Source organism: Mesoplodon bidens, assembly GCF_964165515.1.
Source record: "Mesoplodon bidens genome assembly, chromosome: 13".
Lineage (NCBI taxonomy): Eukaryota > Metazoa > Chordata > Mammalia > Artiodactyla > Ziphiidae > Mesoplodon > Mesoplodon bidens.
The window spans coordinates 18,052,719-18,076,366 of record NC_138169.1 but is presented as its reverse complement, the minus strand read 5'-3'; the positions used below and the strand labels follow the sequence as shown (position 1 = coordinate 18,076,366).

The 23,648-nt window shown below is 53.7% G+C and overlaps 1 protein-coding gene across 1 annotated transcript; it reads right to left on the bottom strand.

Annotated features, from left to right (window-relative positions):
* Positions 1 to 111: 111 nt before the first annotated feature.
* Positions 112 to 23,361, bottom strand: TRPV4 (transient receptor potential cation channel subfamily V member 4; the record flags this gene model as incomplete). The annotated part of the gene is made up of 15 exons (XM_081252353.1): positions 112 to 769; positions 1,242 to 1,363; positions 2,972 to 3,099; positions 4,489 to 4,805; positions 7,598 to 7,664; positions 7,904 to 8,069; positions 8,756 to 8,829; positions 8,973 to 9,065; positions 9,436 to 9,594; positions 11,118 to 11,297; positions 13,133 to 13,431; positions 14,049 to 14,189; positions 14,905 to 15,057; positions 19,688 to 19,860; positions 22,976 to 23,361. 15 exons carry the CDS (start codon positions 23,359 to 23,361, stop codon positions 612 to 614), a joined length of 2,616 nt encoding a protein of 871 aa, XP_081108479.1. The 3' UTR covers positions 112 to 611.
* Between the last annotated feature and the right edge of the window lie 287 nt (positions 23,362 to 23,648).

Sequence of the window (23,648 nt, the reverse complement as noted above, 5' to 3'; positions counted from 1 at the left end):
CATCTCTTAGCTCGTCCATCTCTGTGCCGTCTTCCCCATGCCTGTTACTGTCTTCCCCACCGTCTCCACCATCAGTGAACATTTATTGAGCACCAACAATCCCCTACAGAACACACAGAAGGCGCAGCCCCGCCCCGAGGGCCCGGCCCTTCAGCAAAGCCACCCCACTTCAGCCCAGGGTGGCCTGTGCGGCCACGGTGTGCGTGGGGCGGGGCCGGGGGCTTAGCCGGCGGCAGTGCACCTGGGACAGGGGCCTGAGGCCTCTGCCAGGCTCCAGTTGGGGGTGGAGGTTGTGCCACTTTCCTGAGAACAGAGCAAATAAATAAATGGAGAGGCCAGGGTCTGAGCCCCGGTGGGCGGAGAGACTGGTGTTGCTTATGTGACTCCATGGGAGTGAGACAGGCGGCCAGGAGCCCCGCGCCCAGTGGGGGAGGTGGGGCTGGAGGCAGGAGCCTGGGGACCAGAGGGTCCTGGGGCCCCCCTGGCATCTCCACCTGGCCCTCACCTCTGGGGGTCGAAGGAGGGTGCGGGGGACACCCCAGGAGGCGCCGCTGAAATGCGGGTGGACTAGAAAGGAGCGGTGGAGGGGACCCTACTCCTGCCTGAAGCCCCTAGAGGGGGGCGTCGTCAGTCCTCCACCTGGGGGGATAACTCTGCTGGTGGCCGTCACAGCTGGGGTTCCCCACGTTGTCCAGAGGCACCACCACCTCGTCCGGGTTCGAGTTCTTGTTCAGCTCCACCACGCGGGGCACCACCGAGGACCAGCGATCTGTAGTGAGCGCGGCGGAGGGAAGGGTGAGGGTTGGTGGAGAGTGCACGTGCAAATATTGAGCACCTTCTGTGTACCGGGCACTCCACAGGGCTCTAAAGGAGGAGGTATATTATCCCTGTTTTATAGAGGTAGAAAGTGGGGCTCAGAGAGGTCACAGGGTCCGCCCAGGAACACACAGGAGTAAATGAAAGAATAAGAATTCAAGCCTGGGTCAGGACGCCTGAGTGCCCGTGACCTCTCCACTGCATCTCATGCACTCAGCTGAGTGGAACGGAGGGGCCCCAGACCTTCACAAGCAGCGGAGGAAGCTCAGTGGCCAGCCCATCAGACCCTTCCATTCTACAGATGAGAACACTGAGTCCCAGAAAAGGGACAGGACTGCTCAAAACAAATCAGAGATGAGGAGGACCAGGGCTCCCCCTCTGCACCCCTGAATGTCCCCCACCCCTCTACTCCGCCCTCTACTCACCCCTGCGGAGGCGGCCCATGGTGTGCGAGAAGCCGTAATACTGGTAGTTCTCATTCTTGCCGGGGTCCTCGTTAATGATGCCCAAATTCTGGTTCCAGTGAGACCAGTTTACCTCGTCCACCCTGGTGGGGCCACAGCGGAGGGAGGGTCAAGGGGAGCCCCCCAGAGATAGCACCCCTTCCCCACCCCCAGGCAGCATCCCTGTTCCAGCCTCCCAGCATACCCTCCTACTTTTTTTTTATTCTGATAAAATATATATAACATAAAATTTGCCATTTCAACCACTTTTTTTTTTTTTTTTTTTTTTTTGGCTGCGCCACGCAGCTTGCAGAATTTTAGTTTCCCTGCCAGGTGTCTGTCCTGGCAGTAAAAGCACGGAGTCTTAACCACTGGACCGCCGGGGAAGTCCCCCTCAACCACTTTTGAGTGTACAATTCAATGGCATTAAATACATTCCTAAGATTGTGCAACCATCACCCCTACCTATTTCCAAAACATTTTCATCACCCCAAACAGAAATTCTGTACCCATTAAGCAATAACTCCCCATTCCCCTTCCCACCAGCCCCTGGTAACCTCTGTTCTACTTTCTTTCTCTATGAATTTAACTATTCTGGACATTTCATGTAAGTAGAATCATTCAGCATGTGGCCTTTGTGTCTGGCTGCTTTCCCTTAGCATCATGTTTTCAAGTTTTATCCACAATGTAGCCTGGATCAGTACTGCATTCCTTTTTATGGCTGAATAATATTCCATTGTGTGGAAAGACCTTATTTGTACGGCTATATATCCACTCATCTGTAGATGGACACCCTCCTTCTTGATATTCTCACTCTTATTATTGAGACACCCTCCTAAAGTCAGGTTTTACCTTTTGGGGCCCAAATGGGCTCAAGATAATTTTTCCTTTCTAAAATTATTTTTAAGTTATTTTCATTCAGTTTCCATTTTTTAAGCATTTTTTCCTATGGGTCAGGACCCAGCAAGGAAGATACATTCTCTGTTCCCATTTTACAGATGAGCAAACCGAGGCTTGAACTATTCATCCAAGGTTACAAAGCTGATAAATCACAGTCGGGGCTTGAACTTCAAATTCAAATTGAACAGGACTGACTAGCTGGCCTGTGAGGTGGGGGCTATCATAGCAGAAACTGACTTTGCCTGACTCCAAACATGATGCTTAGGCTCTGTGCTGGCAACCACATTACAAAGACTGAGTCCCCTTAAAACAAAAGATTCACCCAGGGGTTCCCCTAAGAAGCTGGCATTCCCTGTGCATCTGGGTAAGGTCCCAAGCCCTGGAAGCTGCTGATAGCTCAGATTCCCCCTTTTGGCCGGAGACCTGAAACCCACCCCATTGGTTCGCCGACAGAGGGCGGTGCCCTGTGATGAGAACCCGCCTCTGAGTCTGCTTCCTCCACCAAAGGACAGAGCAGTAACACCTGTTGAATCGGGGGGTGTCTGTCCCAACATGCGTCAGGTGCTGGCTGTGCACATCTCACGTGCCAACCCGTCTAATCCACACAGATGGCCGAGGGAGTGATGCTATCATTGTCCCCATTTCACAGATGAAGAAACCAAGGCTGAGAACTAAACCAACTGGCCCAAGATCAGCTGGTGGAACTGAGTTCTGGTTGGGCCCATGGGGGCCTCAGTGGCTCGGGAAGTGGCAATGGGTAGAAAATGTAAGGAGGCCCGATGGTCCTGTCCTGCCCACTCACCCGGCCTCACCTGAAGCACCACCTGCGGTCTGGAGTGCCGTCTGAGCTCTTGCCCACGGTCACCATCTCGCCGGAGCGGAAGGCCTTCCTCAGGAACACAGGGAAGGAGCGCTCGATGTCCAGGATGGTGGTGGCCCACTGCGGGGAGGGAGGTAGGGCGGGCAGGCATGGGTGAGCCGCCTCCAGCCTCGCCTAACTGCTCTCAAGGCAGGAATGATTCAGTGGGCCAGTCTGGGCAAAGAACTAGGCTTCCCAGCTCCCACTGCCTCTGGATTAAAAACTCAAATACCCACAGGGGCCTGGCGGAAGAAAATGAATGAAGAAGGACCAGTAGCCTGTGCCCCAGGACACCATGTGTCCCCTCGGTGCTGGGCATCCCCAGGGAGGGGTGGGGACTGGTGCAGGCCAGGGGGTGCACGTCCCCCACCCTGTGTAAAGGGGGCAGCCACCTCTCATCTATCTGAGCGCTGCCAGGCAGGAACGTGAGCTCACCTTGCCAGCCTTCCAACCTTTCAAGAAAGGCCAGAAATATGGATTTTTCTATGAAATCTCTTAACTTAAAAGTTTTGCATTAATTAAAAAAAATATGGTGATGCAGGAAAAAAATAAATCTGGGCTGGTCAAATCCAGTCCATAGGCTGCCAGTGGCATCTTATGAGTTATACCCAGTGGGGAAACTGAGGCCCGGGGAAGTAAGCAGTATGGATAAAGGTTAAGAGCAGGTCCAGAAGGTCCCCTGAGACCCAGACCTGGGAGGAGGACCCTGGAGTTTTTTCTCACTGCGCCTTTTCCTGGAAATGTACCAAGTGATGGTAAACGGGGATGCTGCGTTCCCGGGCCTTGCAGCGACAGTGAATTTATTGGGAACCCCAGTTCTTGAACTGCATGCACCCAGGTGGGCTGTGACGCCCACCCCCAGGGCCTCTGCTGTCTAGGACTGCACAGCAACCTGTGGGAAGCAAAGGCAGCAGCTCCCCAGTGCCCACGAGGCCCACATCTACATCCAACCACATCTGCTTGGCGGGGGGCAGGTGGGGAACCTGGAAGCTACCCCTGGGCTGGTAAAAGCCCCTCTGATGAGAATGCTGACGCTTCCCGGCTCTGGGGTGGCCTGTACGCATGCCAGCCTTGTCTCTTGGGCCAGGGTGGGGCACGGAAGCTGCCCCCCATGCTCACTGCAGAACCCTCACTGACATGTGAAATGTGATGCTCTTTGAGCATTTCCTGTGCCGACAGAGCTCGCTCAGTGGAGCCGGGTGAAGCTGACTGTATACCACAAATTGGACCACAAGGGAATCTGAGTCCACTGCTAGTGGTCAGGCAAGAAGCCACCTGGAAGTGTGTTAGGCGGCTCTGGGAAACAGATGGCGGTCTTCGGTGCCCATTTTACAGACAGGGCAGTGGAGGCAGAATGAGATGGTGCGGCTCGCCCAGAACGCAAGGCCGAGGAGGTGAGGCGGGTCAGGTGGGCCCATCTTAGAAGGAGAAGAGTGGCTGGCGGGGGGGATGGGAGTCCTGGGGCCTCACCTGCAGCTTCCAGATGTGCTTGCTCTCCTTGGACACCTGGCCCACCGTCTCCCCCATGAGGGCGATGAGCATGTTGAGGAGCAGCACGAATGTGAGGATGATGTACGTGACGAGCAGGATGATGAAGACTGCAGGGTACTTGGTGCTGCTCAGCATCTCCAGGTCGCCCATGCCGATGGTCAGCTTGAAGAGGTCCAGGAGGAAGGTGCTGAAGGTCTCGCTGTCGCGGCACGAGGGGTACGTGGGCACGGTGCAGTTGGTGTGGTCCTCGCTGCAGATCTTCATGTTGGCACACGGGTTCAGGAGGGAGACCAGGGCTGTGGGAGGGACGGCGGTGATGGTTCACCAAGGGTGAGGACCCTTCCCATTTGTCGGAGGGGAACGCTGAGGCCTGGTGAGGGGAGAGGCTGGCCCAAGGTTACTAAGCGAGGAAGCCATGCCAGCAGTCACATCTGGGCCCTCCTGCATGCAAAGCCTTTGCTCTGTCCACAGACTCTTGTTAACAAGGAAGAGGTTCCCAGGACCTAGTCCAGTGGTTCTCAACCGGGAGTAATTTTTCCCCCAGGGCACCTTTGGTAGGTCTAGAGACATTTTTGGTTGTCACAGCTGGAGGGGGGAGCACTACTGGCACCTAGTGGGTAAAGATGAGGGATGCTGGGACTTCCCTGGTGGTCCAGTGGTTAAGACTCCGCACGTCCACTGCAGGGGGCGTGGGTTCGATCCCTGGTCAGGGAACTAAGATCCCGCATGCCATGCGGCATGGCCAAAAAAATTAAAAAAAAAAAAAAAAAAAGAAAGACCAGCAATGCTGCTCAACATCCCACCATGCACTGGACAGTTTCCACCACAGAGAATTATCTGATCCCAAATGTCAGCAGTGCCAAGGCTAAGAAAAATCTCATCGTGCCTATTGTTCTTAGAGGTCTTGGGAGCCTGGAATGCCAGCATTCTGGGGGCAGACTCTCTCGTGTGCTCCTGTTTCCCAGCTCACAGCAGCCCAGAGAGGAAGGGTGGAAGAAGCCGTTCTCACTAAGGCCCTCACCCCCTCTAGACATCTCAAACTGATCGTGGTGCTCATCCCTTCCCACTAAACCCAGAAGAAGCTTCAGAGTCCTTCTCAACACAGTTTAGCACCAACATGTGCATCTGCTCCTACACCATTCACAGCAGGGAGCATGAGGGGGCTGAGCCCCTTCAGTCAGTGGGGCATAGACTGTCACCATGCCTTCAACCTGGGATTACAGTAAGCAGGTTCCAACTCATATACTAATGCTATTCAAATCTGTAGCGACTGCTGAAATATGTGTTGAGAAGGATTCTGTGATCCATTAGCAATGTCTGTCATGGGCACAATAGTGGGAAACAGCAGCACATGTACCATGTTTGGGATATGTCAGCCTCAGAATGCGGATCTAGTGTTCCCTAGTAGGAGAAGCCCTGGGACCAAGCTGATCACTAAGTTGCTACTTTAACCCCTAGGTTTCTGGCTCAGTTTCTATATTTAGGACTGTGGTACGTCTGGACTCCTGATAGACTTTCAAACCACTGGAGAACCCTTGACAATCTGTCTAGTTCTTTCCAGTCCTACTCCTGGTAGGGGCAGTTGGACCCTGTCCCTCTCTCCCCATCTAAGCTAAGGCCACAGTTCTCCTTCTCCAAAATAATCCACACAGAGCCTTAGCACCATCTGGGTTAAAATATCACCATCATCAGATTCCTGCTGCCAGGGCTGGTTCCTAGACCAACCTCCTCAGATGTGAATGTGGCCTGGTGAAGCCTGAGTTGGCCACTCCCTTTTGGATACTGGGCATTGGATGGCAGATCACCCACCCCTTGGGAACCAGCCCAAAAGCTTGATTAGTTTCCCCATCCCTGGCCCTTCCCCCATGGTCTGTGCCACTGAGGTCCCACAGCATCAGGTCATCAAGGAGAAAGCCTATTAGAGGGAGCCAGTGCTGAGCCTTAAGAAAGACCTGGGCTGGGGCTTCCCTGGTGGTGCAGTGGTTAAGAATCCGCCTGCCAATGCAGGGGACACGGGTTTGAGCCCTAGTCCAGGAGGATCCCACATGCCGCGGAGCAACTAAGCCCATGCGCCACAACTACTGAGCCTGCGCTCTAGAGCCCGCGAGCCACAACTACTGAAGCCTGCACGCCTAGAGCCCATGCTCCGCAACAAGAGAGGCCACCGCAATGAGAAGCCCGTGCACCACAGCGAAGAGTGGCCCCCGCCCACCGCAACTAGAGAAAGCCCGCGCGCAGCAACAAAGACCCGACGCAGCCAAAAATAAAATAAATAAAATAAATAAATTTATTAAAAAAAAAAAAAGAAAGACCTGGGCTGGTAGATGAATGATTAAAATGCACCCTCCCCTGTAACCACACCCCTTCAATGTGGCTTTGTAGCTCCTGCCACCAGGAGGGTAGAGTCTATTTCCCACTCCTTGAATCAAGGCTGGCTTTAAGACTTGCTTTGGTCAATAGGGTGAAGCAGAAGTGATGCTGTGCCAGGCAGTGACCTTGAACACTTCCGCTCACATTCTGGGAACCCTCAGACCACCGTGTGACCAAGTCCAAACTAGCTGGCTGGAGATGAGTGACCCCAGGGAAGACAGCGAAGTCACCCCCAACTGAGGCCACCCCCTAGCTACATCAGTCAGCCAGCAGCCAACCCGCCAGCTGAGCACAGACACAGGAGCCCATCAAGATTAGCCAAACCTGGCCCAGGTCGGCACAACCACCCAGCTGGGCCACAGACTTGAATGTAATCGTCAGTGGTGGTGGTTTTAAGCCACTAAGTTTTGGGTGGCATCTTTTGCAACAATAGCTAAGACACCAATTTTACCATTCCCTAGCTTTTGAACTTGGGCACGTTATTTAACCTTTCTAAGCCTCAGTTTCCTTATCTGTAAAAGGTGATAAGAAAGGCACTTACTTCCCTTACAGACTTGTTGGGAGGATTAAATGAGGCAGGAATGGGCAAGGACTTAGCCCAGTGCCAGGCACACAATGAGAACTCTACAAACGCTGGTTATTTTCCTCCACACATTGTGGTGGCCGCTCCTGTCCCAGTACCACCCCCGCCAGGCCCACCTGGGCACCCGGAGCTCACCTGAAGCGTAGCCAATCATGAAGAGCAAGTAGACCAGCAGGAAGCGGAAAAGATCTTTGAAGAGGATCTAAAGACCCCGGCGGGAATATGGAGGCAAAGATGAGACACATGGTTTCTCACTTTCCCAACACCTCATCCCAAATCTTCTCTCCAGCTCCACCCTGTCCCTCTCTGATGTCCAGGCCCTGCCCACTGCCCCCACAGCACCCCACAGCCTCAAGGCCGCCAGCACTGTCTGTACATATGTGATGTGTGTGGCTTCCTCCAAGGACACACAAGTCCAGAGGAAACCCCCCCACCCCATACCTTCTGGATCATGATGCTATAGGTCCCTGTCAGCTTCAGCCCACGGGTGAAGTAAAGGGCGTTCATCCAGCCCAGGACCAAGGCGAAGACCATGACAGCCAGGTAGGCCTCAATCCCCGCCAGGTAGAGGGCCGCCGAGACAATCACCAACACAGAGTAGATGAAGCTACAGGGCAGCAGAGATCACAAGAGGGGCCAGGGGGGAGAGAGGAGAATGACGCCCTGGAGGGGGAGGCATGCCCTCAAGCCCTCTAGGTAGTAGCACAGTCCAATGACACCCAGAAGAGAAACCATGTGGATTCATTGGGTTCCCCAGCATCCTGTTAACCTGAACGCTCAATTAATTAGCAACTGATATGTGTGTAATGGCCCTGAGGCCCTACCAGAACCCAAAGTGATGTCCTTTGGAATTGGTAGAGAAAGATTCAGTGGCGATTTTGTGGCTAAGTGAATTTTCATTGTTCTCTAACTCTAAGGAAAAGGGAAAAGAAGTAACACACACATAACAACACATCCTGTGCCCTAGGCAGACATCATTAATCGATCCCAGCACTCTTTCCCACTAAACACAGACATAGCCTCAAGATTCTTAACATGGGCACTCCTGGCAGACATTAGCAATTAATCACAAGCATAAGAGGTTAAATTATTTCTATCCATGGTGTATACGGTGATAACTCTTTAGCAACCAGAATCTTGCTTTAACCAGAAGACCCTGGCCTTGTCCTGATCAGGCTGGGTGAATTCACTCCTAACAGAGTCAGCCCCTATCCCACTACCAAACCTGGATGATGTCCCTTCCAACCCCACCTTCCTCACCCAGAAGCTGCCACCCCAGGGACCTCTACTCACTAGAGTAGTTGGAAGGAGCCATCGATGAAGAGAGAATTCACTCCAGGGCATTTCTTCATGAACAAGTCTTTGATCTGGAGGAAGGGAGGGGACGTGTGAGACAGGTGGAGCCAACAGAAGTGCGGAGGGGAGGAGAAACGGAGCTAAAAGAGGTGGAGGGAGAGGAGGGGGACGGGCAGGGTGGGCGGGGGGAGGAGGGGGGAGGCCAAGCACTCACGTTGGTGAAAAAGAACAGGACCCCGGTGAAGAGCGTGATGATCTCGCCGGCCAGCCTCAGGTAGTCCACCGTGGTGAGGTAAGGGTATGGCGGCTGGGGGGCAGGGAGCATGCAAGTCCTCCCCCAGCCCCACCAACAGCTGGTCCCAGATCCATATGTTCCCCAATGCCCCAAACATCTACGTCCTGTGGAGCCTCCTCCCTCCCTCACCCTCTTCCCCCTGGGTGTGGGGTAGGCACCTCCCCATCCGTTTCTTTTTTTTTTTGGCTGCACCACACAGCTTATGGGATCTTAGTTCCCCCGACCAGGGATTTACTGAACCCAGGCCCTCAGCAGTGAGAGCACGGAGTCTTAACCACTGGACGGCCAGGGAATTCCCCCTATCCATCCCTAAGCCTTCTCCAGTCCCTCCCACGGGGGACCCCGCTGTGCCCCAGCTTCTGCCTGGCTCACGGTCACTCACAGTGCCCTCCAGCGGCTGGTAGTAGGCGGTGAGGGTAAAGATGACCATGGCGCACAGATAGGAGGCCACGTTGATGTAGAAGGAAACGGCGCCAAACTTTCGCCACTTGTCCCGAAGTAGTTCATTGATGGGTTCCACGGCCAGCATCTCGTGGCGATTCTGTGGAAGGCGGGGTGGTCAGGGGGCTAGACAGGCTGACTCCAGTACGCCTTCCCCCACCCTCTGCCGTGGGAGCACTTTTTCCTCCTAATTCATTCTTCAATGACACCCAAACTTCTGCACTCAGCATTCGAGGCTCTGCCCAATTCTCCCCCAGCTTACCTTTCCAGCCTGTTCTAGACTCATAGAACCCAGAGCTAGAAAGATCCCTAAAGAATATCTATTCTTGTGGTCCCCAAACTCCAATCTGTGGATGGTGCCAAGCCGCTGGCAGCAAAATCACCTGTGGAGCTTGTTAAAAATATAAATCCCTGGGCTTCCCTGGTGGTGCGGTGGTTGGGAGTCTGCCGGCCGATGCTGCCGATGAAGGGGACACGGGTTCGTGCCCCCGTCCGGGAAGATCCCACGTGCCGCAGAGCGGCTGGGGCCGTGAGCCATGGCCGCCTGAGCCTGCGTGTCCCGAGCCCGTGCTCCGCAACGGGAGAGGCCAAGACAGTGAGAGGCCCGCGTACCGCAAAAAAAAAAAAAAAAAAAAAATTCCTGGGTTCCAACCTCAGAAATTCTGATTCAGGAAGTGGGACTTGGAAATTTAGACCAAGGATAATAAATACTTGACTCACCACAATTTTCCAACTCTGAACCCAGGACAGACATCAATAATTAAGTCCCACACAGTAGTTCGCTATACAGTTCCCTGGGCAGACACTACCAATCAATCAGAGTTTGCAGCAGAGATGCTAAACTTCCCACCATCCCCAATCTAAATCAAGTTGGTCACTAATTTCAAAGATGAGGGAAGTGAGCTCTGGTAGGGGAAAGGCATCTGTCCAAGCTCACAGAGCCGGCACTAGAAGGGAGACCTTCTGCACCCAGGACCCAGCACTTTCTGCCCCATTTGTACAGCATCCTGTCCCTTTAACGACTTGAGTTTCTTTATCATCAAGGATTTGTGCAATTATGTAGTCACAAAGATGCCACTGCAGTGTTATTCCTGATAGTTAAGTGCAGAAACAAACCCAAATGACCAAGAATAGAGGAATGGTTAATTAGAATGTGGTACATTTCCACGCAGCAATGATATTGCAGAAGAATATTTAATGGTGCAGAACGATGTTCATAAAATACTCCTAAGTTAAAAAAAAGAGCTTTTAAAAACTTCATATAACAAATGCTAATGATAATAGCTGACACATAATGTTTACCCTGCGCCAGGCTGTTCATTTGGTCCTCCCAGCAACCCAATGGGAAATGCTCTATCTTTATCCACATGGTACAAAAGAGGAAGCTGCAACTCAGAGAGGTTGGGTAGTTTGTCCGGAGTCATACAGCACGTAAGTTACAGAGCCAGAATTCTGAACCAGTCCTGCTTGCCCCTGAAGCCCGATCCTTACAACCTCCCATTTCCCCCCAGTGCCAGATGCTGTTCTGGGCACTTAGTTGGCCTCTTCTTCTGCATCCAGTTCACAGACCCACCACTTTGGGCCCCTCCTTCACTGGGCCCCATCTCCTGCCCTGATGCCTACCTCGATCTTGCTGTTGTACACCAGGATCTCCAGCACAGAGGCCTCTTCCCCACACGTGTCCAGGGAGGAGAGGTCATAGAGTGAGGAATACACTGGCCCATAGGCCCAGTCCTTGAACTTGCGGGACAGATGCCTGGTGTCCTCGTCTGTCACCTCCCGACGGATGATGTGCTGAAAGATCTGCATGGGAGGAGGGAGGGTCAGGGGGTCCTCTGGGGGGCAGGGAGCACTGCTGCTGGGCCACACACATTGGAGGGACCCTGGGAGCTTGGTCAGCCCATCAAATAGCACCTCCCCAGAGAGCAGGATGGAGGGAAGGGTAAAATATTTACTGAGCACCTGCTGTATGCCGGACCCTTTCCTCACATCATCTTGTCTAATTCCTACCCTTACCATCCTGGTTGACAGATGAGCAAACAGAGGCTCAGAGAAAAGAAGGATGTTCCCTGAGGCCACACAGCCCACTGAAGCCAGACTGAACCCAGGTCAGCCTTAAGAATCTGAGTTGTCATGAGTATCTTCTTTACATAATTAAAACAGCAATTAATCCATCTTACTGATCCGTTAAATCTAGTAATAATTATCCTATTCGGTCCTTCTTATTGCTACTCCCACTATCTCTGGCTTACACACAGGGGAACTGGGGAACAGATCCAGGTGGGAGTCCCCCCAGGCCACAGAGTTCAATAGGCAAAGCCAGATTTTAAACCCAGGCCTTTTCTACCGCCTCAGGACTCTGGTATAATTGTGATTTCAGTAATTTTTTGCTATATTTTTAATAGAGGAATAATAACCCTTACCGATTATTGAACACTTATTACCCATCCCAGGATCTTTATTAACAGCTTTAAGTGGATCACCTCATTGAGTTGTCAGAACACTATATACCACAGGGCACTATTGTTATCCCCATTTTACAGATGAGGAAACTGAGGCACAGAGTGGTGAGATGCCTGAGGTGACATGCTGGGAAGTGGCAGAGCCTGGCCTTGGACCCAGGTGCTCCTGACTCTAGAGAACCCCAGATCTGGTTCTCAATCAGGGCGATGGGTGCCCCCCACCAGGGGACAATTTGGCAATGTCTGGAGACATTTGGGGTTGTCACAATCAGTGGGGGGTACTACTGGCATCTAGTGGGTCAAGGCCAGGGATGCAGCTAAACATCCCACAATGACACAGAGCAGCCCCACACCCCAGAACATCCAGACCCAAATGTTACTAGTGCCCAAGCTGAGAAATCCTGCTCTAGGCCCTGTGCTGTGAGGCCAGAGAGGGAAGCAACTGGCACACAGCCACTCAGCAGGTTAGAGGCTGAGTCAGGACCCCTGCCATGGAGTAGAGGGGAGTACTTCAGGGCTGCAGCTCTGGAACTCAGTTCTCTGTCAGTGGCTTGCCCTGGCTGGTGGGAATGGGGCAGTGAGCATCCAATGGGGTGGGATGAGCAGAGAGGCTCTGGGAAGAGGTTGAATAGCTTGGCTGGACAATAGGGAGCCATAGCAGGTTCTTGAGCTGGGACATCTGCACACTGGGGTTGGCAGGATGGGAGGTGGGTGTGCACATTAATAATAACGCATGCTTGGGCCTCCCTGGTGGCGCAGTGGTTGAGAGTCCGCCTGCCGATGCAGGGGATACGGGTTCGTGCCCCAGTCTGGGAGGATCCCATATGCCGCGGAGCGGCTGGGCCCGTGAGCCATGGCCGCTGAGCCTGTGCATCCGGAGCCTGTGCTCCGCAACGGGAGAGGCCACAACAGTGAGAGGCCCGCGTACCGCAAAAAAAAAATAAAATAAATAATAATAATAATAATAATAATAATAATAATAATAACGCATGCCAGCAGCAGTCCCTCCCGTGTGTGTGTGTGTGTGTGTGTGTGTGTGTGTGTGTGTGTGTGTGTGTCTCTCTCTCTCTCTCTCTCTCTCTCTCTCTCTCTCTCTCTCTCTCTCTCTCTCTCTCTCTCTCTGTCTGTCTGTCTGTAGGGGCAAGAATGGGTGTGTGCCCCCGGCCCTGCACTCACCCCAATCTTGCCCGTCTTGGCGGCCATCATGAGGGGCGAGAGGCTGTCGTTGTTGAGCACGGCCTCCAGGTTGCTGTCGGGGAAGAGGCGGGCACACTTGAGCAGCAGCAGGTCGTACATCTTGGTGACGAACTTGGTGTTCTCGCGAGTGTTGTCAGCGATGGCCACCAGCGCGTGCAGCACTGTGTTGCCACGGGAGTCCTGGCGCCGCATGTCCGCCTTCTTGTGCGGGTTCTCTGTCAGGTAGTTGACGATGTGGGGCTGGTTGGTGCAGGCCGCCAGCGACAGGGGCAGCTCACCTGTGGGTGAGGGGGTGGTCAGTGACAGGGCCCCGGGGGCAGACACCATGACAATGGATGCAGTGCCCACGGTCAACGTGGACGAGCCCCGGCTGACTGCCACGTGTCTGGAGGCGATGCCCCCGGGTAGACGGGATGGGGGTCATTTGACTTGGAGGCTGTCAGGGATTCTTTAAGGGACTTTGTGCCTGAACCCCAAATAACATGTGCCTTTAAGCAGGGGTGAAATTTAAAATCTTTCATGGGTCCAACTGGGACATGGCGGTGATGGTATTTGGGCCCTGCAATCCGACCACCAGTCCCAGCTTAAGTCAGACTGGAGGACGAGAGTGCTAAGGGGCGGGGACACCCCATCACAACCCTCTGATCCCATCACGATCCCACTGTAGAGACGGGGAAACCGAGGCTCAGGGCAGTGTGGTGACGCTCTGCTCCTCAAAGACAAGACCTCAGTGACCAAGACCAGGAAGGCGGCCTGCGTACCGGGTGCTGTCTGGGCCCGTGGCCAGCGCAGCCCTGGCTGTTTGGGGAGGGGTCAGGGCTGCCAGCACCACCATAGGCCCCCAGCCCCCAGCCTCTCCCCCGTGGGCCCCAGGCCCCACCGGGCCCCTCCTCACCAAAGTAGAAGTAGCCTCCCTCATCCTTGGGCTGGAAGAAGCGTCCCCGGGCCTGGGCGTGAACATCAGCACCTTGGGCCACCAGGAGCTCCACGTAGTGTTTGCAGCGGCGCTCGATGGCGATGTGCAGGGCGGTCTGGCCTGGGATGGGGTGGGGGACAGTCACCGGGGGCAGAGACCCAACCAGTCGTGGGAGGCGCTGGGGTGCAAAAGGGAGAAATCCACCCACGGGCAGCAAATAGACCTTCAGACATTCCTGGATGTGGAGTCTGATGCCCGAGGTCCCAGATCTGCTGCATCATGCAAGCAGGATCTTAGGCTCAAGCGATATCCAACTTGGAGGGTCCCAAATGTGGGAACTTTTCAGACTCAAAAGAGGCTTTCATCCTAGAGGAAACAGCGGCATCGTGGTCTCACAGAATTTGGGAGATAAAATTCACAGCCTTTGAATCTGCATATCCAGGAATCTGGAAGGTCAAGCTGGATTCATAGATCTCAGAATTTAGACCCAGGGAGCTGGCACTGGTGACACCTGTGCCTTTTTGAGCTGTTGGCTCATAGAACTATTACAACAAAGCCTCAGAGTATCCAGAACCTGAGCATCTCGGGTCCAGATTTCAAGGTTCATGGCCCCTTTGGCTCACTGCTTCTGAGAACCTTGGAACCTTTGATTCTGAAGCTCAGAATATCAAAGTTGGAAGGGGTAGTTATTGTCCTTTCGTCCGTTCATTCATTCATTCAACAACTGGTTCCTGGGGACGTGCTGGCACTTGGGGCCCAGACTGAAGCTCTCGGTTGGGGGGATGGTTGGACAAGTGAAGACGGTGCCCCCCTCCCGCCCGGCCCAGGGCCTCACCTCGGTAGTAGATGTCCCGGAAGGGTGAGTTGATGAATTCGCGCATGTTGCCCGTGCGCTCAGCGATGTCCAGAAGCACAGGGATCGTGTCGTTGCGGCCATTGCTCAGATTCAGCAGGGCTTTGGGCAGGCAGGTCTTCCCCGTGGATGGCTCTGTGAGGAGAGACGTGCAGGAGAAGGGGCGCTCGGCCCGTGGCCCAAACTGCTGGGCAGCTGTGGACAGGGCACTGGGCAGGGAGTCGGTCCTCCTCTCCGAGCCTGTTCCCTATCTGCTCCCCATGGTACTGAGAAGGTCAAATAAACTCAGAGGAGCAGAAGGTTTTTTTTTGTTTTGTTTTTTGTTTTCTTTTTTGCGGTACGCGGGCCTCTCACTGTTGTGGCCTCTCCCGTTGTGGAGCACAGGCTCCAGACGCGCAGGCTCAGCGGCCATGGCTCATGGGCCCAGCCGCTCCGCGGCATGTGGGATCCTCCCGGATCGGGGCATGAACCCGTGTCCCCTGCATCGGCAGGTGGACTCTCAACCACTGCACGACCAGGGAAGCCCAGGAGCAGAAGTTTTTTAAAACGTGGGAAGCTGCAGCCTGTAGAGAGGTTGGTGTTTACCAAAGCATATTTGGAGAGAATTTTAAAAAATCAAATAAAAAGGGGGAATGCTGGGTTAAACAAAGCCAACCGTATTTCTTCACTACAGGACTTCTCAGAACCTTTAATCTGGTAATGAGGACCGTGAACCTCTAAAAGCAGACCCAGGAGGCGGTCTTTGCCTGCCTATTTGCACATAGATCCTTTTCCCATGAAGCGATTACACTAGTGCCCCTAGAGGGGAGCAGAGGGAGTGCAGCATTCCCCAAAGTGGAGGCTGTGAGCCATAGTGAACATGAAATTACCTTCGAGGATTTGGGGGCTTCTGCAGATGCAGCGATAATAACAGTAAAAACCCGAGCGTGCAAGGTTCCATCCGCTTGTCAAATCCCTCCTGTGAAGTCAGTCTTCGTTTTGTCCTAATGGGTCCTTAACCTCACTAACGCTTACTGTCCCTTTGCAATTTTCTTCCCCTTGTATTAATTTTGATGGTGACATGAGTTGATTTATATCTTTAAAAGAGCGAGCCAATGAAAAGAGAACTTAACTGTGAATCAGGCAGGGGGCAAAGCGGCCAGATGCAGGAAGGGGATCAGGAAAGGGATGAGGAATGGGAAAGGCAGGTGTGGGCTGAGGGGCCCGCTCTGGGGCCAGGCCTTTGGGGGCTCGAATTGGGCTTTGCTCCTGATTTCTGTGTGACCTTTTCTGCTTCAGTTTCTTGTCTAGCTAAATTGAGGCTACAAAGGGAAACTGTGGGACTTCCCTGGTGGCGCAGAGGTTAAGAATCTGCTTGCCAATGCTGGGGACATGGGTTCGATCCCTGGTCCAGGAAGATCCCACATGTCACGAAGCAACTAAGCCCATGTGCCACAACTACTGAGCCTGCACTCTAGAGCAGGCGAGCCACAACTGTTGAGCCCGTGAGCCACAACTACTGAAGTCCACGTGCCTAGAGCCCATGCTCCTCAACAAGAGAAGCCACCACAATGAGAAGCCCGCGCACCGCAACAAAGAATAGCCCCTGCTCGCCGCAATTAGGGAAAGCCCACGTGCAGCAACAAAGACCCAACACAGCCATAAATAAATAAGTTTATATATATATAAAAGGGAAATCGTGAGCTAATAGGTATTTGTTGATGAGCCCAGAGCCAGGCAGATGGGAGTCTTCAATAAGTAATACTGCTGCATTTATTACTCCACGAGAAATGCTTTAGAGCCTCTCCTTAGGTGCTGCGAAGTGGGGAAAATGCAGAGACCTGAATTTCTGTCCCACCGCTCCTAGGAGTGAGGTTGCTTGGACAAGCCTCGTTCTGGTTACTTTTCGCTACACCCCTGGCACCCAGCCCAGAGTTGACACCAGGTAACTATGTACCGAATGATAATGGACTCCAGTTCCCCATCTGCATAAGGGGGAGGGGACCCCAAATGCTGGCCGAGGCCCCTGGGGATTCTGTCCAGACACACCCGCACTCAGGGGAACCTCAATCAGTCCGTTTTCTAATTGTCAGGCAACTCATGATTCTCCACGCTGACCTCATTATCTTTCCCTACCCAAAGCCCAACCCGGTCTGCATGAGTCCCCTCCGTAGATGATGGTGTCCCCAGCCAGCCAAAACTTTTGTGTCACTCTGATCTTTTTCCCCCCTTCTCCCCACATCCAGCAAGTCCCACAAATTTTACCTATTTCTCCAACCCCTCCACCACGCTCCATCTCCACTGCCGCCAACCTGGCCCAGCCACCATTTCTCTCACACGCCTGGTTTCCACCAGCCTCTCTGGACGTCCCTTAATCCACTTTCCACATAGCGACTGAGTCCAACTCTGGTCATGGTTAGCCACAGGGCCTTTGCACATGCTGATCTTTCACCTCCTCTCTAATCCTTCCTCCACCTCTTTTTACCTGGCTAACTGCAATTCATTCAGACTCAGCTCAAGTGTCACCTCCTCCTGGAAGTTCTCCCAGATTTTCCTGATTAGGTCAAATTGTCCAATACAGCCTCTTGTGGACACACATTACAGTTTGTAATTGTGTATTTATTTCTGTGATTGCTTGATCAAGTTGGTCTCACCCTCGAGACTGAGAGCAACTTGAGGACAGCGTCATATCTGCTTCACTCACCACTTTCGCCCCACACCAGCACAGAGCCTGACACTTGGTAGGTGCCCAATAACCACCTGTTGAATTAATACACATTCAGCAAAGGGGCAAGCTGGGCACTGCAGGGAATTCCAAACCACAGGAGCTCAAGTGGTTTGTGTGGGATGTGGAACTAGACCCTGGATTTGGACTTCCACACCCCCAGGCCCAGGCTGTAGCAGGGTCCGGGGCTGCCAGCCTGGGTCCTGGTATAAGAAACGAAGAACGGCGGCTACCCAGAAATGGGGAGGGGTTGCAGTTACGGGCTCCACCAGCAGGTGGCGAAGTGGCTCTGCCCACGAGGGGATGAGTGGAGGCTGGAGCCAAGGGCCCTAAATTAACTGCCAAGTTGGAGGTTGTGTGTGGGTGGAGGGGAAGGCCGGTCACTGACTCCCCTAAGAATCAATGAGCTCACGAGCCTCTGGCTAGAAAAACACGCAGGGGCAAATCCAGGTTCTGTGGAGTCTGAGACTTACACAATTTGGGGATCCTGTTAATGAAAGCGAACACACAGAGTTCCAGATTAGGTCCAGGGCTACAAGGGGCCAGAGCAAGCAAGGGGCCTGAAGCCTAATTAATGGGCCTCACGGTAAATCCCCCTCTACAGATGCATTATTCTGTACAATTTCAGGGCCCTCTCCCAGCCTATCTTAGGGTCCCCCACCCACCCTCATGCAGACACACTGGCCTGGGGGTTCCCAGCCTAGGCTTAGAGCCCCCTTTCAGCTCAGTCCTGAACTCAGGAGAAGCCAGAAGCCTTGGCAAGTCCAGCCTGGCACTGCTCTGTCCGCCGAAGCACAGGCACCATGATCCCCATCTCACAGGAGTTCACTCCACCCCAAAGCTCCCCACTTTTTCCTGGTGAACTTAGGGGGCCAGGTGGGGCCATTTGGCCGGGGCTTAAATGTGGGTTATCGCCAAATGAGATTCACCATCACGGAGACCCTCTCCGCAACTCTAAGTTTGTGCCCCAAACGAGGCCACAGCATCTGGCTGGGCACCATGAATGAATATTTTTTGTAAGTCCGGTAATTCTCTTCTGATGGGACACAATGATACAGCATCGTATCGTTTTGGTGTTCAAAGAATCTGGCTGATAAAGGTATATGTGAAAAATATACTGCAGACCCGGTCAGCCTACTTTCGCACTTAATTCACCTGAAGTACCTAAAGTCTCCAAAAATGGCCCCTGATCTCCCTGAAGCGTCGTCAGCCCCGAGCTGTTACCATGGCCGGCCCACCCAAGACAGGCCCTCCTTCCTAGCAGGTGCCACAATTCTTAACATTTTATATGGATTTGTGGAGTCACTCGGCCAGTTAATTACAGCTCACCTGGCACCGGCACATAGCAGGTGGCTGACTTCGGTGGAGAGGCTCACAGTCCACCTTCCCCGATTTGCAGGGAAGCCCTGGGGTAGCGGAGGGAGCTAGTGCCCCGAGGTGGGTGTTCTTAGCCTGGACAAGGCTGGAGAGTGAGCTGTCTGGGCTGAGTAAGCCCCAGGGCAATGGTGACTGGGCTCCAGCCTATAGCGGGGAGCCAGAAAGCTGGGCGGGGAGGGGGGCAGAGCCTCAGAAGCAGAAGCAGGAATGCCCTGCTCCCCACTCCAGAGCTCCCCTCAGAAGGGGCAGGAGCTCCTGGGACCCCAGCTGCCTTGTGCTTGGCACTATGGAATTCTCTGTCCTCAGAGGCCAGGACTATGCTATTATTATTCCCCAGGGTATGGATGAGGAAATTGAGACCCAGAGAGGCCACACATCCCTTAAGTGGTAATGGTGCGATTTGAATCCAGGTGGGTAGACTCTGCTCACCTATGACACTAATCTTTTCATAAATGAAGGCTGAATGAATGAACAAAGAAAGGCAGCAAAGGCCCAGAGAGGTTAAGTAATAGAGAGGTTAAGTAATATGGTAAAGGACACACAGGACCAGACTCCCTGTCCAGTGCTCTTCCTGGCTAGTGCAGCCCCCTAACCCAAGGGAAAATGCTGAGGGGAAAGGGGGCCCCCAATGCCAGGCCTCCCCCAACCCCCAGCTGGCCCACCTGCTATTCCTGGGTGGCTTACCCCGGAACTCCTCGTCAGTCAGCCGCTTCTTGTGGGTCAGCAGGAAGGGGAGCAGCCCGTCCAGGTCAGCGGTGGAGCCCCGAGACACGACGTCAAAGAGGATAGGCCGGTTGAAGACTTTGAGTATGGGAGGTGGCTGGGGCGTGGGAGCTTTGGGGCTCGGTGGCTGCTTCCTGAAGGGGGAGGAAGCCGGGTGATAGGAGGGCTCATCCTCTGCCCACCCCACAGTCTCTAGCCTTAGGGGCCCAGCGATTGGGGGGTGGGGGCAGCTGGAGCCCTAGGGAGGGACCAGACTGAGAGGAGAAAGACATCTGGAGACACAAAGGAATGTTTTATCCCAATAGACTGTACCTGGTACCTACTGTGTGTTGGTTGGAGACAGACAGAAAGAAACACACAGCCCATCCATCCACCCACCCACCAATCCACCCACACATCCATTCATCCATCCATCCATCCACCCATCCACCCACCCATCAATCCACCCATCCATCCATCTACCTATCCATCCATCCATCCATCCATCCATCCATCCATCCATCCATCCATCCATCCACCTATCCATCCATCCACGCACACACCCACCCATCCACCCATCCATTCTTCCATCCATCCATCCATCCATCCATCCACCCATCCACCCACCCATCAATCCACCCATCCATCCATCTACCTATCCATCCATCCATCCATCCATCCATCCATCCATCCATCCATCCATCTACCTATCCATCCATCCATGCACCCACCCACCCATCCATTCTTCCATCCATCCATCCACCCATCCACATACCCACCCATCCACCCACCCTCCATCCATCCATTTGTCATTTATTAAGTACTTAAGAATATATAGACTGGAAGAGACAAAGATAGTAAGAAAATAAAGGAGGAACACCAGACTAAAAGATAAAGCAACTCTATCTTTTATTTAATCATTCACTCCTTGATTTATTCATTCAACAAACATTTGAGACAAATGGGGCCATGCACATAGGTGCTTAGTCCAGGCCCCACCAAAGTAAATACCCAATAAATGTTAGCTGATATTCCTGTTATTATTTAGCGCCTACTGTGTGTCCAGAGTCTGTATGTGTGGGAGAAATGCCGAGCTACAGAGGCAGGTGGAGACAGAACAAGATGGAGAGGGCTGTGGGAGAGGAAGCAGTGGAGAAAGAAAAAAGGGAAAAAACACACATTCATTCAGTCATTCAATAAACATTCATTGGGCACCTACTGTGTGCTAGGTTTTGAGAGCCAAAGAGCTGGAGCAGCACTAGCCCAGGGGCACCATGAGGGCAGGGATGCCCTGTGTCATGTCCTCACGCACCCAGTGCCCGGAACATACAAGGGCGAAGAACAATCTGTGAAAGGAAGACAGGATGGAGAAGAGAAAGAGGTGGAGATGGGGAGGGAGAAGAGGGGGTGTAGGGGAGCAGAGAGTGAACCACGACAGAGGTGGCGGGGCCAGAGGGGGAAGGGACACTGAGGCAGGGGCTTCAGGGCAGAGAAAGCCAGCGGCTCACCAGGGGGAGTGGACAGCCGCTCTCCCTCCTTCCTCTGCCCGGGACCCAGATTTTACATCCCAGGGCAGGGCCTACAGTGATGGGGGGCCAGGGAAGGGGGAAGAGGTGCTTCCTGACGATGGGGGCACACAGGCTAGGGCAGCCCCCATTTTATCTGCTCCTGAACTGTGACCTTTGAGCCAAAAAATGAGATGAAGTAACACCCTCGCCCCCAGTCCTCACCGAGGCAGCCTTCGGGGTCTCTGAAGACCTCAGCCGCTTAGCCACCTCCCAACTCCTCTGCGGCCCCCCCAAAGCCGTTAGCCCCGGTTGTCTAGGGTAATGGTGGGGATGAGGGCTTGAAGGAGGGGATCTGAGGAAGGGGAAAAGGAGACAGGGAGCCCACCAGCTTCCGATGGGACCTTCGAGGGATGGGACACCAGGGCACTTTGCTGCCCTGGGCCTGTTTCCACCTCCGCGTGGAGGTTATGCAATTTGTCCAGTACAGCATGTGGACTGCGAGGCCCCATTTCTTGGATACATTGAGCCTCTCTAGCCTTGGGCCCCTGTACATGCACTTCCCTCCACCTGGAATACCTTCCTCCCACCACCCGTACTGTGTGGCTGCCCTTTTTCACTCCTTAGCATTGGGCTTAAATGTCGGCTGCTCCAGGAAGCCCTCCTGGACTACCTTTTCTGTATCAGCTCCCCTCTCCCACCTCAGCACCTCCCCCAAAGTGAACTGTCTAATCACTTGCTTATTACCTGTCTTGCCCTCCAAAATGAAGGTACCAGTGACAGCTACTCAGTGTCTGAGCTGAGTAGGGGTAACATCTGGTCTGACTCATCCCTGGAGCCCCAGGGCCAACTGCCCTACCTGGCATGTGGTGGGTGCTCCAGAAACAGTCACCGAACAAATCGGTGGCTCAGTGAATAAATAAAGGAAGCAAAGCAAGGGCTGAGGAGGTGAGTGGGCTTCATCCAAGCGCATAAATGAGTCTGTGATCAGCAAGGGGGAACAGAGGAGGACCAGGGGACAACAGGACACCTGCAGACTTCAAGACTCTCCTCCAGACACACACAGAGGCCTGAGAGAGGTTTTCATGGGCGGATGGCTGGGCAGAGAGATAGCAGATGAATAGATGGGTCAACAGATATTTGAATGAGTGATGATGGACAGATGGACCGGACAAGTGGATGGGCAGACGGAAAGGTGGGTAGCTGACGACAGAGAAAGAGAGGGAAAGAGAAAGAGAGAAGAAAAGAAAGACATGGAAATGAAATGAATGAATGAATTATGAATAGTGTGATAGCTGACTGGCTGGATGAACAGAAACAGTGAGTAGATGGGAGAATGGATGGATTTTGGGTAAGTATATGGTGGATAAATGGAAGGTTTGTTGTATGAGTGGATGACTGGCCAGATAGGTGGCAGATGGATAGATGGGCAGATAGATATTTGAATGAGTAGATGATGGATGGATGGATGGACGGACTGGACAAGTGGATGGCTAGGTGGAAAGATAGATAGCTGGATGAATGAATGAGTAGATAATGGATGGATACATAGATGGATGGATATACAGATGGATGGATAAGTGGACAGACAGATGAATGGATAGACAAGTATACAGAAAGGTGGACAGATAGGTGGATGGATGGATGAGTGAATAGGTAGACGAATGAATGGATAGAAGGATGGATGGATGGGTGAACGGATGGATGGATGGATGGATTCAATACAGAGGAGGAGACCCTCGGCCAGGCAGCCAGCAATACTCACTCTATGACCTTCCTCCTCCACCTCTTGTTGTCACTGGGGTGCTGACGATAGGTGCCATAGTCAAAGAGCGAGTCCATGGGCGCCTTCTTGGGCCCAGGCACCACTGAGGACTCATACAAGGTGGACTCCAGCAGGTCGATGGGGTTGGGCACCCCCTTGCGAAAGGCGCCCTGGAACTTCATGCGCAGGTTTGGTCGCCCATCGCCTGGGCCAGCGGGGCGACCACTATCAGCCGGACAGGGCGACGGTGAGCCGTCCTCCCCCTCGAACAGGTTGGCCAGCGAAGAGAGGGGGAAGGCCTCCCCGCCGGGGATGCCACTCTCATCCCCGGGGGGCTCGGCTACCTCCCCAGGCCCCGCGCGGGGGCCTTCGCTGGGATCTGCCATGCTGCCCCTGGACTTGTCTGCGCTGCTCGGCCTGCAAGGGAACAGGAGGGGAGTCAGGCCGGCTTCAGGAAGCCCCCTCCCACGTGGGCAAACAGCACCGCTGCCAGCTTCTTCAAAGCCACCGTTGTAATGACAGGGGTTCAGGGTGGCCACTCCCAGATGTGGTTGGCCGCCAGCCCCCAGCAGGAGCTGCAACAGAGCCTCTTTCAGGGACCTGGAAACATGAGTCTGCCTCGGGTCCAGCTACCCTGGACGTTAGCTGGAGGAGAAAGGGCGTCAGAGTCACA